Source organism: Suillus clintonianus (assembly GCF_016758775.1).
Source record: "Suillus clintonianus strain FC179 chromosome Unknown DEU56scaffold_168, whole genome shotgun sequence".
Lineage (NCBI taxonomy): Eukaryota > Fungi > Basidiomycota > Agaricomycetes > Boletales > Suillaceae > Suillus > Suillus clintonianus.
The window spans coordinates 65,274-79,757 of NW_024539392.1; the positions used below are offsets into that span (position 1 = coordinate 65,274).

A 14,484-nucleotide genomic window follows, 5' to 3' on the forward strand; every position below is an offset into this window, starting at 1 on the left:
TCAAAGTATTCCCTTGGCTGTCAAGTGAGTTTGCTTTTTATTTATTTATTTACCGTTGAAAATTAAAATAAATTCAAGGCAGTCATTATGCCCCACAACCTTCTCATAGTCGATTATTCTCTCGGTCACCCCGGAAGCGTCCACGATGCATATGCATTCAGATCCACTCGTATCTATCAAGAGCATGATACCCTTCTGCCAGCTGATCACTGGGTCTGGGCGGACAGTGCTTATCCACTGAACACCTGGTGTATTCCCCCTTTCAAGAAGCCCCGTAATGGTCGTCTGACAGCAAATCAGAGGACATTTAATTGAGCCCCTTCAGTGACAAATCCCGTACTATACGGGTCACCCGACCTACATAATATCCCGTGTAATACGGGCCAGCGGATCATGGGCCGATGATATGTATATTCCCGATGCTGATGGGTGGGCCGGGAGGAATATTATTTCCGATGGAGACGGGTGGGCCCATGTATGCTGATGTTATATATATCATTGACAATGGTGGATGGGCCGGGAAAAATATTATTATGGAGATGGGTGGGCCCATGTGGGTAATATGTAGAGTAGGATTGACATATATTATAGACCTGAGGAGAGATGTATAGCAAATATTATTATATAAATGGGTGGGCCGACGTATTAGTATTATTTTGTAGACAGATGGGCCGAGGGAGCAGTGGAATATTTATTAGATAGACGGGTGGGCCGATGTAGGGAAATATTAGATAGACGGGTGGGCCGATGTCAGGTATTTTAATTTGATGGGTGGGCCGACGTGGGGTATTACTAGGTAGACGGGTGGGCCGAGGGTGAGGCGAATTATGTATTACATAGACGGGTGGGCCGAGGGTGGGGTGAAATATTTATTATATAGACGGATGGGCCGATATGGGTTAATATTAGATAGACGGGTGGGCCGAGGGTGAGGTGAATTATTTATGAGATAGATGGGTGGGCCGACATAGGGAAATATTAGATAGACGGGTGGGCCATGTTCGTGAGTCGCGACCTGCTAACAAGTTCGGGTGTCGTTTTTCCCCCCCATAACCGCCCACCAGAAATTCCGAGATGGAGAACAAAGAGAAATTTGATAAATACCTCATCCAAACACTGGAGCAACTGGTTGGGGCGAAAACAGAAGCTACCACCCTGAGCAAGAGAGTCACCACACTACAAGATGCAACAAATGAATGCGACCAGTTGAGTGCATTGAAGGAAGAAGGGGTATATTAGATAGACAGGTGGGCCGAGGGCGAGGTGAAATATTTATTATATAGAAGGGTGGGCCGACGTGGGTTAATATTAGACAGACAGGTGGGCCCAGATATGAATCATATAGACAGATAGGCCTAGGTATTGGTATACTATATCCACAAAAGCACTGAACGAGAACCAGAGAGCTGCCTCATTTTGACTCAGACTCAGCGACGAGTGATACAGTCACGTTTCGCCACAGTGCTCATGAATTGAAACATCTTGGTCGAGTAGATAGATACAAGAAAGCCTGAATAAGCCATGTCTGACATTCACCAAGTACCGAGACCCGAGACACGAGACCCGGTGCTCGGTACTCGGTACTCGGTACTCGGTGAAATGTGTACAGACAAATATCAGATGAGACACACTATATAATGTGACAATTTTATGTCTGTACACACTCTGTGTATCATGTTACATTTTTGTCTGTACACATTTCACCAAGTACCGAGCACCGGGTCTCGGGTGTCGATACTCGACACGAAACAAACATCTCGAATCTTGAATCTCAACACTCGAAACTCGTATATGATACACATTTTGCTCTGAGATTTGTATTTCTGTTAAGATTGGAGTTTCGAGTTTTGTTTCGTGTCGAGTACTGAGACCCGACGCCCGACGCCCGACGCCCGAGACCCGAGACCCAGTACTCAGTACTCGGTGACATGTGTACAGACAGAAATGTAACATGATACACAGTGCTTACAGACATAAAACTATAACATGATACACAGAGTGTCTACAGACATAAACATGTAACATGATACAGTCTGTACAGAGATAAAAATATAACATGAAACATAGGAGTACCGAGTACCGGGTGTCGAGTGTCGGGTGTCGGGTGTCGGTACTTGGTACACGGTACTCGGTGAAATGTGTACAGAAAAATGTAACATGATAGAGTGTATAATATAACATTTTTATGTCTGTACACATTTCACCGAGTACCGCGTACCGTGTACTGAGTACCGACACCCGACACCCGACACCCGACACCCGGTACTCGGTACTCCTATGTTTCATGTTACATTTTTATGTCTGTACAGACTGTATCATGTTACATTGCTCTGTACACATTTCACCGAGTACTGTGTACTGGGTACCGACACCCGACACCCGACACCCGACACCCGATTTTTATCTCTGTACAGACTGTATCATGTTACATTTTTATGTCTGTAGACACTCTGTGTATCATGTTATATTTTTGTCTGTAAGCACTGTGTATCATGTTACATTTTTCTTTACACATTTCACCGAGTACTGTGTACTGAGTACCGACACCCGACACCCGACACCCGGTACTCGGTACTCCTATGTTTCATATTTTTGTCTGTAAGCACTGTGTATCATGTTACATTTGTCTTTACACATTTCACCGAGTACTGTGTACCGAGTACCGACACCCGACACCCGACACCCGACACCCGACACCCGACACCCGGTACTGGGTAAAATGTGTACAGACAAAAATGTAACATGATACGTCTGTACACATTTCACCGAGTAACAAGTACCGGGTGTCGGGTGTCGGGTGTCGGGTGTTGGTACCCAGTACACAGTACTCGGTGAAATGTGTACAGAGCAATGTAACATGATACAGTCTGTACAGACATACAAATGTAACATGAAACATAGGAGTACCGTGTACCGGGTGTCGGGTGTCGGGTGTCGGTACTCGGTACACAGTACTTGGTACTCAGATCTTGTTGATGGACAGTCAGAGATCACATTCATTGAAAACTTGTATATACATCTATTACTACAAGATTATGTAGCCATGTCAACCTCCTCAGAAGGCTCTTCAACCTTCACCTCCACCTCAACATCCATGTCATCAGAAGAGTCATATTCTGGGACAAGGTTGCTTGGATCACCTGGGTCCACAATGGAGCCGGACGCATCTGGATCCTCTGGATGAGCATCGCCAGAAGCATCTGGATCCTCTGAATGAACGACCTGGTTGTATTCAAACAGGATGCCATCAATGGCAGAGGCATCCGGGAGTGTTGGGGTTGGGGTTGTGGGAGGAATGTCATCCATGATGAGATCAATGAGGGGCGGGAGTACAGATGCGGTGGTTGATATGGTGGGGGGGCCGGATTGATTGAGCAACAAGGATGATGCATTGGCAGGAAGATCGGGCAGTGGGAATGAGGGGTGCCGGTCGATGATTTCGCGCCTAAGGCCTTCATGAAGGCGTTGCAGGGTGTCAATCTTACCATCCTGCTGTGCCACACGAGCCTCCAGAAGAGCGATTCGAGCTGCTCCATCACGAATCGCAATGGACATGGCATGGAGATCCGGCATGGGCACATCAAGTGCTGCAGCAGGGACTGCCGGGCCACGTGGTGCAGCCGGGACTGCCGACCTGGGCGCCGGAAGCGCTAGAATGGAGGCCAAAGGTCAGGGGGTCATGGGAAAGATGTGGGGTGACTTACGAGCTGGTGCAGGTGCAGGTGCAGGTGCAGGTGCCTTGACAGCAGTGATGGTCTTGCTGCGACCACGCGTCTGGGTCTTGGGGGCTGTCACAGGAGTGACACTGGAAGTTCCGGACGGGCCACGAGACTGACTGTGAGTGCGTGCCTTGGATTGGGAGGCAGGGGGCACTTTGGAGGGGGCAGGGGTTTGGGACGCGGGGGGGGCATTGGTGGGAGTCTTGGAGGGAGCCTTGGAGGGAGCCCTGGATGGCGTCCTGGACTTGGTCGTCCGGGTGGTAGAGGAACCACGAACGCGAGGAGGCGGGGATCCCATATACGCGGGGGTGCATTTGATCTTCTTTGTGGTGCAGTAGACGCACGATGTACCCGGAGCCCCGGTCTTCTTGGTGTACCGAGTTGCGCAAGGCCAGTCTTGCTTTGTGCATGCGTGGCACGGGTTGTTCTGTAAGGTGTATTAGTGTATGGAAGTACATCAGATAAAGAAAGGTACTTACTGGTCCGGGAATCAGGATGTCACCTCCATCCCCAGCTGGGGGTGCCTGCGCAGGGGGTTCGGGAGTTGGCTGGGAGGGCTCGACGACTGCCTAGTGACTGCCGGCAATCGCCTGGTACAATGTAAGCATACACCCGAGGCCCAGACACATAAATGGGACTTACAGTGGCAGGGCCAAACAGTTTTTTCGTCGGAGCCCTGGGGGATCGAGGGGAAGTGGGCGCCCTTGCGAGAATTGTGGAGTACAGGGGAACAAGGACCTCCGGCACTCCACGCGAAAACAAGGGCTGCAGGAAGATGTGAGACAAGGAAAAGAAGAACCAGACGACATACCTTGATAGTCGGTTCTTCATCTTCTGACTCCACGATGGGCTTGGACTTCACAACGCGAGATGACCGCGTACACTTGTGAGTCTTCATCGCCAACTTCGGGGGTTGGGAGGAGTGCTCTGACATCATGGGAGACTTCCTCTTCCTACTCCCCTCCGCCTCGGGCTCTGGGTCAGCAAAGACGGCCTTACCTTTGCCCTTGTCACGGAACTCGGTGGTGGGGAGGGTGGAAGGGCCGGCAACATTGCTGGCAGGAATGGCTGGGGAAGGAAGGTGGACAGGAATGGGACCTGTGGATGGGAGGGCGACAACTGGGAGATTGAAGGCCGGGTCACCTAAGGCCTCCCAGGCTTGGACCTTGGGGTACCAGACGTGCCTCAGAACGCGGGGATCGTCATACCCGATCGCGTGCCAGGATGGCCAGACCTTGGGAACCATGTTCCGGATGTGCTGGAGCTCCTTGATGCAAGAAATGACGAGTCCGGGCATGGGACCATCCCCGGACCCATAGATCTTGGCTACCTCAGACTGCCTGGATGTGAGAGGCAAAAAAAAACAAGAAAAAAGATAAATACATACCACAAGTGTAGCAACCTGCTTTCCCAGAGCTGCATGGCTGGGACCCGGGGGAATCTGCCGGGCAGCGCTGATGATGGCCATGATCTGGCCAGTGGAGTCCTTGAGGTCGGTCAAAGAGTTGTTGACTGGAGTGGACATGATGGTTGAGTTGGGAGATTTAAGGATCTTGAAATCAGAGTGAAATCAGTTGTCAGAAAGATGATGTTTCAAAACAAACAAGACATTTGATGGACGATCTATAAAATCGCTCATTGTTTGTGTTTGTTTGGCTGTGGTTCAACTTTCGGCAATTGCCGGATTTGTGTTGAACTTCGAAGTTTTTTCAATCATCAGTCAACCAGACCACAAATTCTCCACAGAACATGAGTTCCCATCCAGCTGTTAGATTTAATGACCCCCCAGTGACTGACTGTAATGCTATGGATGTGGATGACTCATCTATGGGCCGGGTATCACCAGGTATGTTGTATTCTCTTATCATTCCTTATCTATTTACCGGGTATCCCTCAGATGACTTAGATGGCTTATACCTCGGGCCGGAAGATGACTTAGAACATGTTTCCATGTCATCAGGACCCCCGGGTGCAATGGCTGACATTCCCGGTATGTTTATACCTTCCTTTTCATCTGGGATCACCATCCATTCTCACTTCACCCTTGAAGATCAATCAGATCCAGGCCAGGCCGATGATGCCGGCTATCTCGTCGATCCAGACTTGTACCTCAGGCCTGAGGATGATGTCATTGATGTTGATGAGCTGCCGGATTCTGCTTATCCTCCCAGTGTTTCCCCGGCTGCCTCAGATGTATCTAGTTCATGTGCGTTCATTCCTTCCAGAGCATGATTAATCCTGATCATATCTCTCCAGCCGAAACATCATCTACCGAACTTCCTGCAGACAAGCCGGAGCTCGATATTGAAGACCTATGTTTGATGGTCCGGGAGTTCCATCCTTTCGGACAATACCAACATGAAAAATGTGAGTATCTGACACCAGAGTATTTATCTGTTTGCTAATTTTTCTGGAAGACCAATCCATTAAAGATCGACTGGGTGATTACAAACGCCGTACTGGAGGTCTTCCTGACCCTTCCATCCAACTACTCCTTGAGGCCGAGCGACCATTCCGAACTGCCTGGGCAGAGACTTCCGACAAACTGAAAAAAGCTGATGCAGACCTACAAAGGTTGCAGAGAGTTGAGCAGATGAGCATTGAAATGCTCAAGGTAGTTGATTCTCTGATTGCACTCTTTGAAGAAGACAAACCAAAGTAAATTACTGTATTAGAACCTCTGAATTTTCATTCACCTCCCCACATCATGTAAACTACTTCACCTTTCAATTCACGTCCCTGGGCGTCGTACGGGACTCAGTGTTCGATAGTCAGGACTGTTGAATATTCAATTGTCAGGATTCAATACTCCATGCCGGGGACCCAATGCTTATGTTCGGTACTCGGGACTCTACACTCGATGTTCGGGACTCGGCTTTACGGACTCGAGATTCGATGTTTGGGACTCAATGGTAGGAGCCCGATGTCCTGGGACTCAGGTGTTCGATAGTCGGATTCAATATTCGGGACTCGATGCTCGGGACAATGGAAGGAACTCGATGTCAGGGACTGCGTCTTCGATAGTCGGGATTCAATATTCGGGACTCGATGCTCGGGACTCGATGTTCGGGACAATGTTCCTGACTATTCGACATGATTGAATCACATTGATATTTACATACATGCAGGTATGATACTCGATAGGCGGAACTCGGTGTTCGATAGTGTCAGGAAGGACACTAGAAATTCCGAGATAGAGAACAAAGAGAAATTTGATAAATACCTCATCCACACACAGGACACCAGACATTCTAGGACTATTCGATATGATTGAAACACATTGACATTTACATAAAGGCAGGTAAAGGCAGGGAGTGTAGTATATGTCTATTGCTTCTTTCCCCTCGCTCTGGTCACTCGAGGGCTAGTGTCCAATGGCTTTTGTGTTGACTTACTCCGGGTAGTCCTCGCCGAAGGCTCAATCACAGCCTTATTTCCCCGCATGTTTTTCGGTGCCGGTGACCTATTGACTCCATTGATTGCGCCATCCTCCTGAACATTGTTGGTGACCCCCTCAGTCAGTCCAGCCAGGAGGTTCGCCCATTCGCGATGTCAGCAGTGCACTCGATCTCCCTGCATTGACCGGGCGAGGCTTTGGAATTGCACGTGGGACCGCTGTCCCTTCATGTGCTGTCGAAGGACCAGGCTCTGCTCTGCGTCTCTTTCGCGGGGATCTACCTTCCAATGCGTCATCACCTGCATCATCCTCCATGTGATCAGTGTCACCCTTGGGATCACTCTCGGGATCACTGTCAGTTTCGGCCTCCCGAGGCCTTCGGATCATATCTCTTCTACCTTTACGAGCCCGATGAGAAGGTAAATTCCCGGCTACAACCGAGGGTACCATGTCCCCATCTCTGTTCTTCCATGCTTTGAACAGGAACATTGGACCTTTGCCTCTCTCCTGCCGAGCATACCAGAAGTTCAGTAGGGCGGTCGTGTCCCAATGTTGCAGCTTCGATGGCTCCTTCAAGTCCACATCCGCCGGAACATACTGTCTTGCCACAAAGTCATCCTGACTTTGTACGATGGCGCTCCATGGCACGACTGCCTTTTTCGATCCCGGAACAGATACCTGTAAAAATGCATTGAACAAATGTTAGGGTGTTGTGACGATCGACTCACGATAGTGAGATGTAAGAAATGCTCTGACTATGGCTTTCTTCTCCTCGAGTTTTGTTTCGGTGATGTCTGGAAGCAACGGCATCCCATCCCCGTCGGTCTCGAGTTCGAAAGCAGGCTTCCTGATTCTCTTTCGACCTCCCTTCACCTGTCGCCCTCCGTCCCGTGCCCCGGCACCTATCATGAGAAAGATCAACCAATTCATTCCAGTAGCCAGAGTTCGAACACTCACCGAATTGTTCCTGTGCGTACTCCTGCCAAACTGGCTCGATGTCCTCCCAGTCCTTCGTCTTCATGAAACTGTCCCCATCTCCTAACGCCTCGTTATCATCAGTGCCTGCATGCAAATGTATTGAGATAGAAGATCTGACATGACAAAATTGACTTACATCCCGAACAGCACCTCTCCCTGTTCATTCTTCCACGCCGACATCACAAACACTCTCATCCTGCATTGCCTCCACATCTCCTTCGAAAAGTGCTCCATATAAGCCGGTCCCTTCTTACGAGCCACTTGTGCTTGTATCTCGGGAGGCGGGAAGTTGGTCGACCATTCTTCAGGCTGTTTCCTTCAGCCTTCTCCAACTCATCATCGGACAATTCGGCCATGACTCTCTTCACAGCCGCCTGATAATGCTTGAACATACCTGGGACCTCCTGGCTTTGCCCCGGACTCTTCCTCAATCCTCTTCAGCACCTCCTCCCGCTTCTGCTGGTAGACCACCTGCCTAGGAGTCCATTTCCTACCATACTTTATCATGTCCTTTCTCTCCTTCTTTTTCTTGTTGTTGAACAACCATGTCTTGTACATCTGAGAGTTCATGGATGAATGAGATGTTAAAATTTTAGTTTTGAGCGAAGCAAGGATGAATCACCTGCTTCCTCTTCTTCCATTGTGCTTGGTCGACCTTGGGAGCAAATAGCCTGGCAGCCCTAGCTATGGCAGTGAAAACTGCCCTGCTTCTCATTCCTTTTCGCCGAAGTCCACTCAGGAAGGTAGTTCTTCAACTCCGAAATTTCGGAGTCCGTGAGCTTCTGTGTCTGTGGTTGGCGGGCCCTATGTCTTCCAGAACTGGAAGTCAACTGAGTGGAATGACCCGATCTTGCCATTGTGAATGAGATTGCAGAAAGGGCTGAGGATGAGCAAGGTGGAAGTAATAATGGTGACAAGTTGAACTTTGAGCAAAGCCTAACAATTGGTTAATCGACCCATATTGGACGCAATTCCATTAATGGAAATGAATTTGTAATGACGCATCAAGACTGCATAGCATCGCATTGCAATAACAATTTATTCATATTCCTGAGCTAATGCTTTGCTTGCAGCCTCAGAAAATAAGATGAAGATAGGTAGATGCACCCCACTGCAAAAATCCCACAGGGTAGAAGCCAGGGGCAGCAAGGGTAGGAAGACTTGGGTCAAGGTCCCTCTTGCAAGCAAAAAAAGACATGCCTACAGGTCCATGCCGAACTCTCCCCCAGAATCACCAACACTTCAGCCTGTTGAGGCACCACCTCTTTGGGAAGACATTCCTGACAATACTTACGAGCACGAGCAAGGCTCATTCGAGCCTTTGCAACTCCCAAAAACCATGGCAAGTTCATGTAAAATGTTGCATTGCAATTCAAATGATAGCTAAGTATAACAAATGCAGAGTCAGAATGACTACCTGAGGCAATGGCTTCCAAGGCAGGAATCATATCTACATCACCTCCTGGATCGAGAAGCTCCACCAGAAGATAGGAGATGCGTCGTCTGCGACCAGGATGGGGTCTACAAATGTCAAGATTGTCTTGGGGAGCCACTGTATTGCACTGGCTGTTGCAGAAGTCAGCATCTTTGCAATCCCTTCCACTGGATCAGTCAATGGAATGGTCAATTCTTTGAGCAAAGTTGTCTCGCTCACGTCGGACTCGTCATACACCTCGGTCATGAGGGCAAACAATGTCCGGCACTTACAGACAGGTGGGATTTGTTCGAAGAAGACGAACCTGAAGATCAGCTTGAGCCTGAAGATCTACCGAGTGTGTCGGGACCCGAGTTCCAACCAAAGGAGAACACCATGGTGATCATTGACAAGTCCGGGGTTCATCGCCTCCAGGTTCGATGCTGTGATTGTCCAAATGCCATGACTCCAGACCTTCAAATGTTTCGACATGGATTTTTCCCCGCCTCATTTAACAAGCCGAAGACTTTGTTCACCTTCAGGGTGCTCGATGATTTTCTATTGGACAACCTTGAATGTGGGACCTCGGCGATGAACTATTACAGCAAGCTCCGGCGAATGACCTCCAACATGTTTCCACACCTCGTACCGGTAATGCTATATCTCTCGTCTAAAGGAAATTGTATTGACAAAGCACGTGGCAAGGACCGATACCGAGAGCTCATGAGAGTCGCCCGACAGTGGAGGCAGTTGAAGGCCATGAAATGGCATGGATTTGGCCATCGTTCCGACAGCCCGAATGCAGGTGATCTTGCATTATTTTGCCCCGCTTGTCCTCAGCCAGGGATCAATGTATCCTTGTCAGGGGATGAATCACTTGATGAGTGAGTCTCGTTCGATACAGAAGTCACCTCAGGTATAACAACAACTCCAAGGTGGAAATACACCCGGTCATTTGTTATGGACGGAAATTTCAAAGCCGAACACCTGCATCCCATGAAGCCATTCGATGAAGTTTGGCTGTCAGATGGGTTGGGATTCATGGTGGGAAAGGACAGGTATAAAACTCATCTCGCAGAGGCTGCCGACACTTTAGAAAAATCAAGCTGCAGCAATCACCGGGCAGTAAATCAAGCAAATGCGGCTCGGCACAAACTGGAATCCACAGGCATCGGGGGAGTAGCCTGTGCTCGACACGGCTGCTTTGTTCCTCACTCGATGGTAGATTTTCAGAAAGGCAAAAGGCAAGCCCACCCTGCCATTCGACATTCACGAGTTAACCATGCATCATTCCCAGACAAATGAACATGGACTATGCCCTTTGTGAGGCTGCCCACCACAACATGGAAGGCATAACCAGGGCGGTCACCTTCTATGATATCAACTGTCAATACAACAAACACTTTCGGGCTCGGGTGGATCGAAGCCGATTTCTCGAAATGGTTCCAGAATTGACCATCATTCCCGGAATTGGGTTGTGGCACATACACGGACATCAGGACAGCTGCTACGTCCGATATGCGTCGAATTTTATTGAAGGCATCGGTCGGATCGATGGAGAGATCATGGAGACCCTATGGTCACGTCTTAACCTGATTTCTCCTGCTGCCCATGGAATGTCATCCCCGCATCGAAAGGAATGTCTCGATTATCAGATGAACGATTCCAATTTCTGCAAGATGATCCGCATGAAAAGGACCCTTTCCCGTAAATACAAGCAGGCGAAGAATGGCATCGCCGAAAGCGAAAAGGCTTTCGAGAGACTCGACGAAGCCGCACCCGGCGATTCAAAGACAGAATGGTTAGCCAGCGAGAGCATCGCTCAGTCCAGCAGAATAAATGATCCTTCGGCTATGGATGTATATGAGATCAATATCAAGAAGGGTAAGTTGACTTTGTCTTCATCAAAGTCCGAATTAATTTTCCACTCAGCACCGAGCAAAAAGGAGATCGAGCTTAGACTACTGGAGGAGGGTAATGCCCGAAATGCAGCGCCTGCTCGTAGATCTGTGGCGACATGGATATCAATGGGGTTGGCAATTGAAGAAGCTCAAATCGCATTGCTCATCGAGATCCGAAGAATTGGTAGAAGAACTACCGAGACACAGAGGTTAGACATCGCCCGGCAACGTGATCGTCTCCAAGGACAGATAGATGGATTCACTCGGTCTGCTATCACTCATCTCAGAGAGGGATTTGATGCAGATGACGATCCTGATGACTTGAACGTAGACATTCTCGATGATCTCGATGATGACTCGACAGACTTCACAGAGACATCTGACACGTGGGCGAACTCCCCCGAGCTCACTGTAATCCCATTGCCATCAAAACCTCGGGGTAGAATCGATGCAGACCACTGCATGGCAGAGGATCTCATTCCGCTGGAGTTGTCCCTTCGTGAGGGCAGGGCCAACGACTCCCTTCAAAACCTCCGAATTCACTTGTGCAACAAGGCGAATTCTGTTCCGAACAACAGTTAGGCAAGCGAAATCCCAGGCCCTGAAAACTCGAGCTTGGTCCCAGGTGACGTCCGTGCAGCAGGCAGTGTCCCTGCACGGCAAGTATATATACGTAAGACAAGGGAATCAAATGAGTGCATGCCACCACTTTGAGCCTAGCGAAGACCAGGTGCAGAAATACAAACCCCTGCTTTGCGAGCAGCTCAAAATCAGCACTGCCGTTGGCGATCCACATGCCCGAGGTCAGGCGAAACGAGTCCCTCACTTGGTTCTGGTCTGTCGAAGTTGACACTGGGGGGTCCTGATCAGGCCGTGGAATCAGGAATGGAGTTTATGCATGCTTGACATATCCCTTGCGTCAGCTGCGGACCCATCCAAAGTTTACCAAGTGCATTGGCTTCGGCAAAGGCCCTACGAGATAGATGGAAGGAAGAAATGATGTTGGTGGAATTGGGAGATGGATTGGACATACAACTTTTTCTTGTGGAAAGCAACCCGAATGGGGTGACAGGATCGCGAGTCATTGGTGAAAACCTTCCGGGTCATGCATGCTACTCTGGAAGGCAATCCCAAATGTATTCATTGCTTGCACAGGATGCCCAGGGCAGCATTTCAAGACCTGAAGGGCGGGGTTTATAGAGGCTCGAGATGAATCGAATTTTCTTTGCCATAAGATATGCAAACAGCTACTTGGACCCACAGCATTTCAATCCCGGGAATTGGCCGGGTCGACCCCTATCTGAGTTTGCCCGGATCAACCCAATGTCGGAATTTGAAAAATTTTATCCAATCAACCAGTAGGCTCATATCTTGACCCTCCGAACCAACTGCATTGTGATTGTCATTTCCAGTTTCATAATACTGCATCAAGCATGTCTGTAGTGCATCCTCCCCCTGCATCATCTTCTCATTCTCAGAATTCCGGCAAAAGGGGTTCAAACCCCTCACACTCACTCAGGCAGATCTTGCAGCTACAATGGCAATGGCTGGATCTCGGATCCGAGCCTGCCATATCTCAATATCAGATGGAGGCTGCCCACACCAAGGAGCCTTCTGCTGCTCGGATCATGCACTTCAAAGCCGAGCTGCAATGGGAGATATCTGTAAGAGACTGATGACTGTGATGGTCCAATGCTGACATTTCCAACAGACTTTTGTGACTCCCATCCTGCAGTACTCAACTGCCAGGCACATCATTTTGGTTGTTCCAAGCCCGGTCACTCATATTCTTCTGTTGATTCCCGAGCTCACCTGGAACATGGTTCCGGACGACGTCTTTTCATCCCACCTGTGCGAGTTTCATGATGATTCAGATCTGGGGGATCCCTCCCGGATTGTATCATGCTATGGAGCTCAATGGTGGACCGGGACAACTGAAATCCCACAGGAAGTATGGGAATGGGATCTGGTATTCGCTAATTGTATATGTCACTACCAGTATTGGCTTGTAAGACCTTTACAAAGTTTCCTTGGGTGATAACTAATCCTTTCTAGTCAGGAGTTGAGAATGAACGTATTGTTGTTCCCGAGAAGGTGGCTGACACCTCGGTTGCATCACTGAAGGCACTGAGGTGGATGAGAGAACGCCTCCTGACAGTGATTCAGGATCAACAAGATGGCATCCGCGAAAAGATGGCTGAGATTGAGATGTACACAGCCGTCCTAACCAAATTGAAGCCTAGGGGACCGGAGTAGTTGTAGTCCTTCAGTTCAGAATGAAGTCTAAATTCTGTATAAAATGCACTTACGGGAATATCGAGACCCGAAGCCCGACTCTCGAGTCGTGATACCCGCGTCCCGAATATGACAACCCGAACATCGAGGCCCGAAACCCGAAACCCACCATCAAGTCCCGACCATCGAGTCAATATCGAGTCCCGACAAGCGAGTCCCGAGCCCCGAAGCCCGACTGTCGAGGCCCGAAGCCCAACTGTCAGGCCCGAAACCTGAAGCCCGACTATCGAGTCACGAATACGAATACCCAACATGCAGTCCTGACCATCGAGTCAATATTGAGTCCCAACAAGTGAGTCCCGAGCCCCGAAGCCCGACTGTCGAGGCCCGAAGCCCGAAGCCCAACTGTCAAGGCCCGAAACCCGAAGCCCGACTATCGAGTCACGAATACGAATACCCGACATGCAGTCCTGACCATCGAGTCAATATCGAGTCCCAACAAGCGAGTCCCGAGCCCGAAGCCCGACTGTCGAGGCCCGAAACCCGACGCCCAACTATCGAATCCCAAATATGAATACCTTAACATGCAGTACCGACCATCGAGTCAATATTTTAGTCCCTACTCTCGAGTCCCGAAACCGACGCCCGACTCTCGAGTCCGAACCCCGCACCCTGACATTTAGTCCCGAACACCGCACCCTGACTAATTAGTCCCGACAATCGAGGCACTATCGAGTCCTGACAAGTGAGTCCCGAGCCCTGAAGCCCGACTATCAAGGCTCAAAAACCCGAAGCCCGACTGTTGAGTCCCGAACCCCGCACCCCGACTATTTAGTCCCG

General features: G+C 49.5%; 7 protein-coding genes across 7 annotated transcripts; 4 read left to right on the forward strand and 3 right to left on the reverse strand.

Moving 5' to 3' along the window:
• Positions 1 to 3,033: 3,033 nt before the first annotated feature.
• Positions 3,034 to 5,244, reverse strand: DEU56DRAFT_761747 (uncharacterized protein; the record flags this gene model as incomplete). Its single annotated transcript, XM_041350581.1, has 6 exons — positions 3,034 to 3,650; positions 3,705 to 4,146; positions 4,199 to 4,288; positions 4,362 to 4,484; positions 4,531 to 5,055; positions 5,107 to 5,244. 6 exons carry the CDS (start codon positions 5,242 to 5,244, stop codon positions 3,034 to 3,036), a joined length of 1,935 nt encoding a protein of 644 aa, XP_041201550.1.
• A 194-nt stretch (positions 5,245 to 5,438) lies between these two features.
• On the forward strand, positions 5,439 to 6,381 carry DEU56DRAFT_985094 (uncharacterized protein; the record flags this gene model as incomplete). Its single annotated transcript, XM_041360037.1, has 5 exons — positions 5,439 to 5,565; positions 5,617 to 5,709; positions 5,770 to 5,925; positions 5,976 to 6,086; positions 6,137 to 6,381. Exons 1-5 carry the CDS (start codon positions 5,469 to 5,471, stop codon positions 6,379 to 6,381), a joined length of 702 nt encoding a protein of 233 aa, XP_041201551.1. The 5' UTR covers positions 5,439 to 5,468.
• Positions 6,382 to 7,233: 852 nt separating this feature from the next.
• DEU56DRAFT_761749 (uncharacterized protein) lies at positions 7,234 to 8,809 on the reverse strand (the record flags this gene model as incomplete). Its single annotated transcript, XM_041350582.1, has 6 exons — positions 7,234 to 7,794; positions 7,873 to 8,018; positions 8,074 to 8,207; positions 8,231 to 8,410; positions 8,489 to 8,652; positions 8,717 to 8,809. The coding sequence occupies 6 exons, from the start codon at positions 8,807 to 8,809 to the stop codon at positions 7,234 to 7,236; spliced, it is 1,278 nt and encodes a 425-aa protein (XP_041201552.1).
• Positions 8,810 to 9,169: 360 nt separating this feature from the next.
• Positions 9,170 to 9,775, reverse strand: DEU56DRAFT_761750 (uncharacterized protein; the record flags this gene model as incomplete). The annotated part of the gene is made up of 3 exons (XM_041350583.1): positions 9,170 to 9,294; positions 9,389 to 9,477; positions 9,549 to 9,775. The coding sequence occupies 3 exons, from the start codon at positions 9,773 to 9,775 to the stop codon at positions 9,170 to 9,172; spliced, it is 441 nt and encodes a 146-aa protein (XP_041201553.1).
• Positions 9,776 to 9,904: 129 nt separating this feature from the next.
• On the forward strand, positions 9,905 to 10,813 carry DEU56DRAFT_874275 (uncharacterized protein; the record flags this gene model as incomplete). Its single annotated transcript, XM_041355934.1, has 3 exons — positions 9,905 to 10,159; positions 10,214 to 10,392; positions 10,444 to 10,813. The coding sequence occupies 3 exons, from the start codon at positions 9,905 to 9,907 to the stop codon at positions 10,811 to 10,813; spliced, it is 804 nt and encodes a 267-aa protein (XP_041201554.1).
• Positions 10,814 to 10,815: 2 nt separating this feature from the next.
• On the forward strand, positions 10,816 to 11,991 carry DEU56DRAFT_761751 (uncharacterized protein; the record flags this gene model as incomplete). Its single annotated transcript, XM_041350584.1, has 2 exons — positions 10,816 to 11,392; positions 11,441 to 11,991. The coding sequence occupies 2 exons, from the start codon at positions 10,816 to 10,818 to the stop codon at positions 11,989 to 11,991; spliced, it is 1,128 nt and encodes a 375-aa protein (XP_041201555.1).
• An 851-nt stretch (positions 11,992 to 12,842) lies between these two features.
• DEU56DRAFT_933157 (uncharacterized protein) lies at positions 12,843 to 13,720 on the forward strand (the record flags this gene model as incomplete). The annotated part of the gene is made up of 3 exons (XM_041358749.1): positions 12,843 to 13,073; positions 13,121 to 13,378; positions 13,465 to 13,720. The coding sequence occupies 3 exons, from the start codon at positions 12,843 to 12,845 to the stop codon at positions 13,663 to 13,665; spliced, it is 690 nt and encodes a 229-aa protein (XP_041201556.1). The 3' UTR covers positions 13,666 to 13,720.
• Between the last annotated feature and the right edge of the window lie 764 nt (positions 13,721 to 14,484).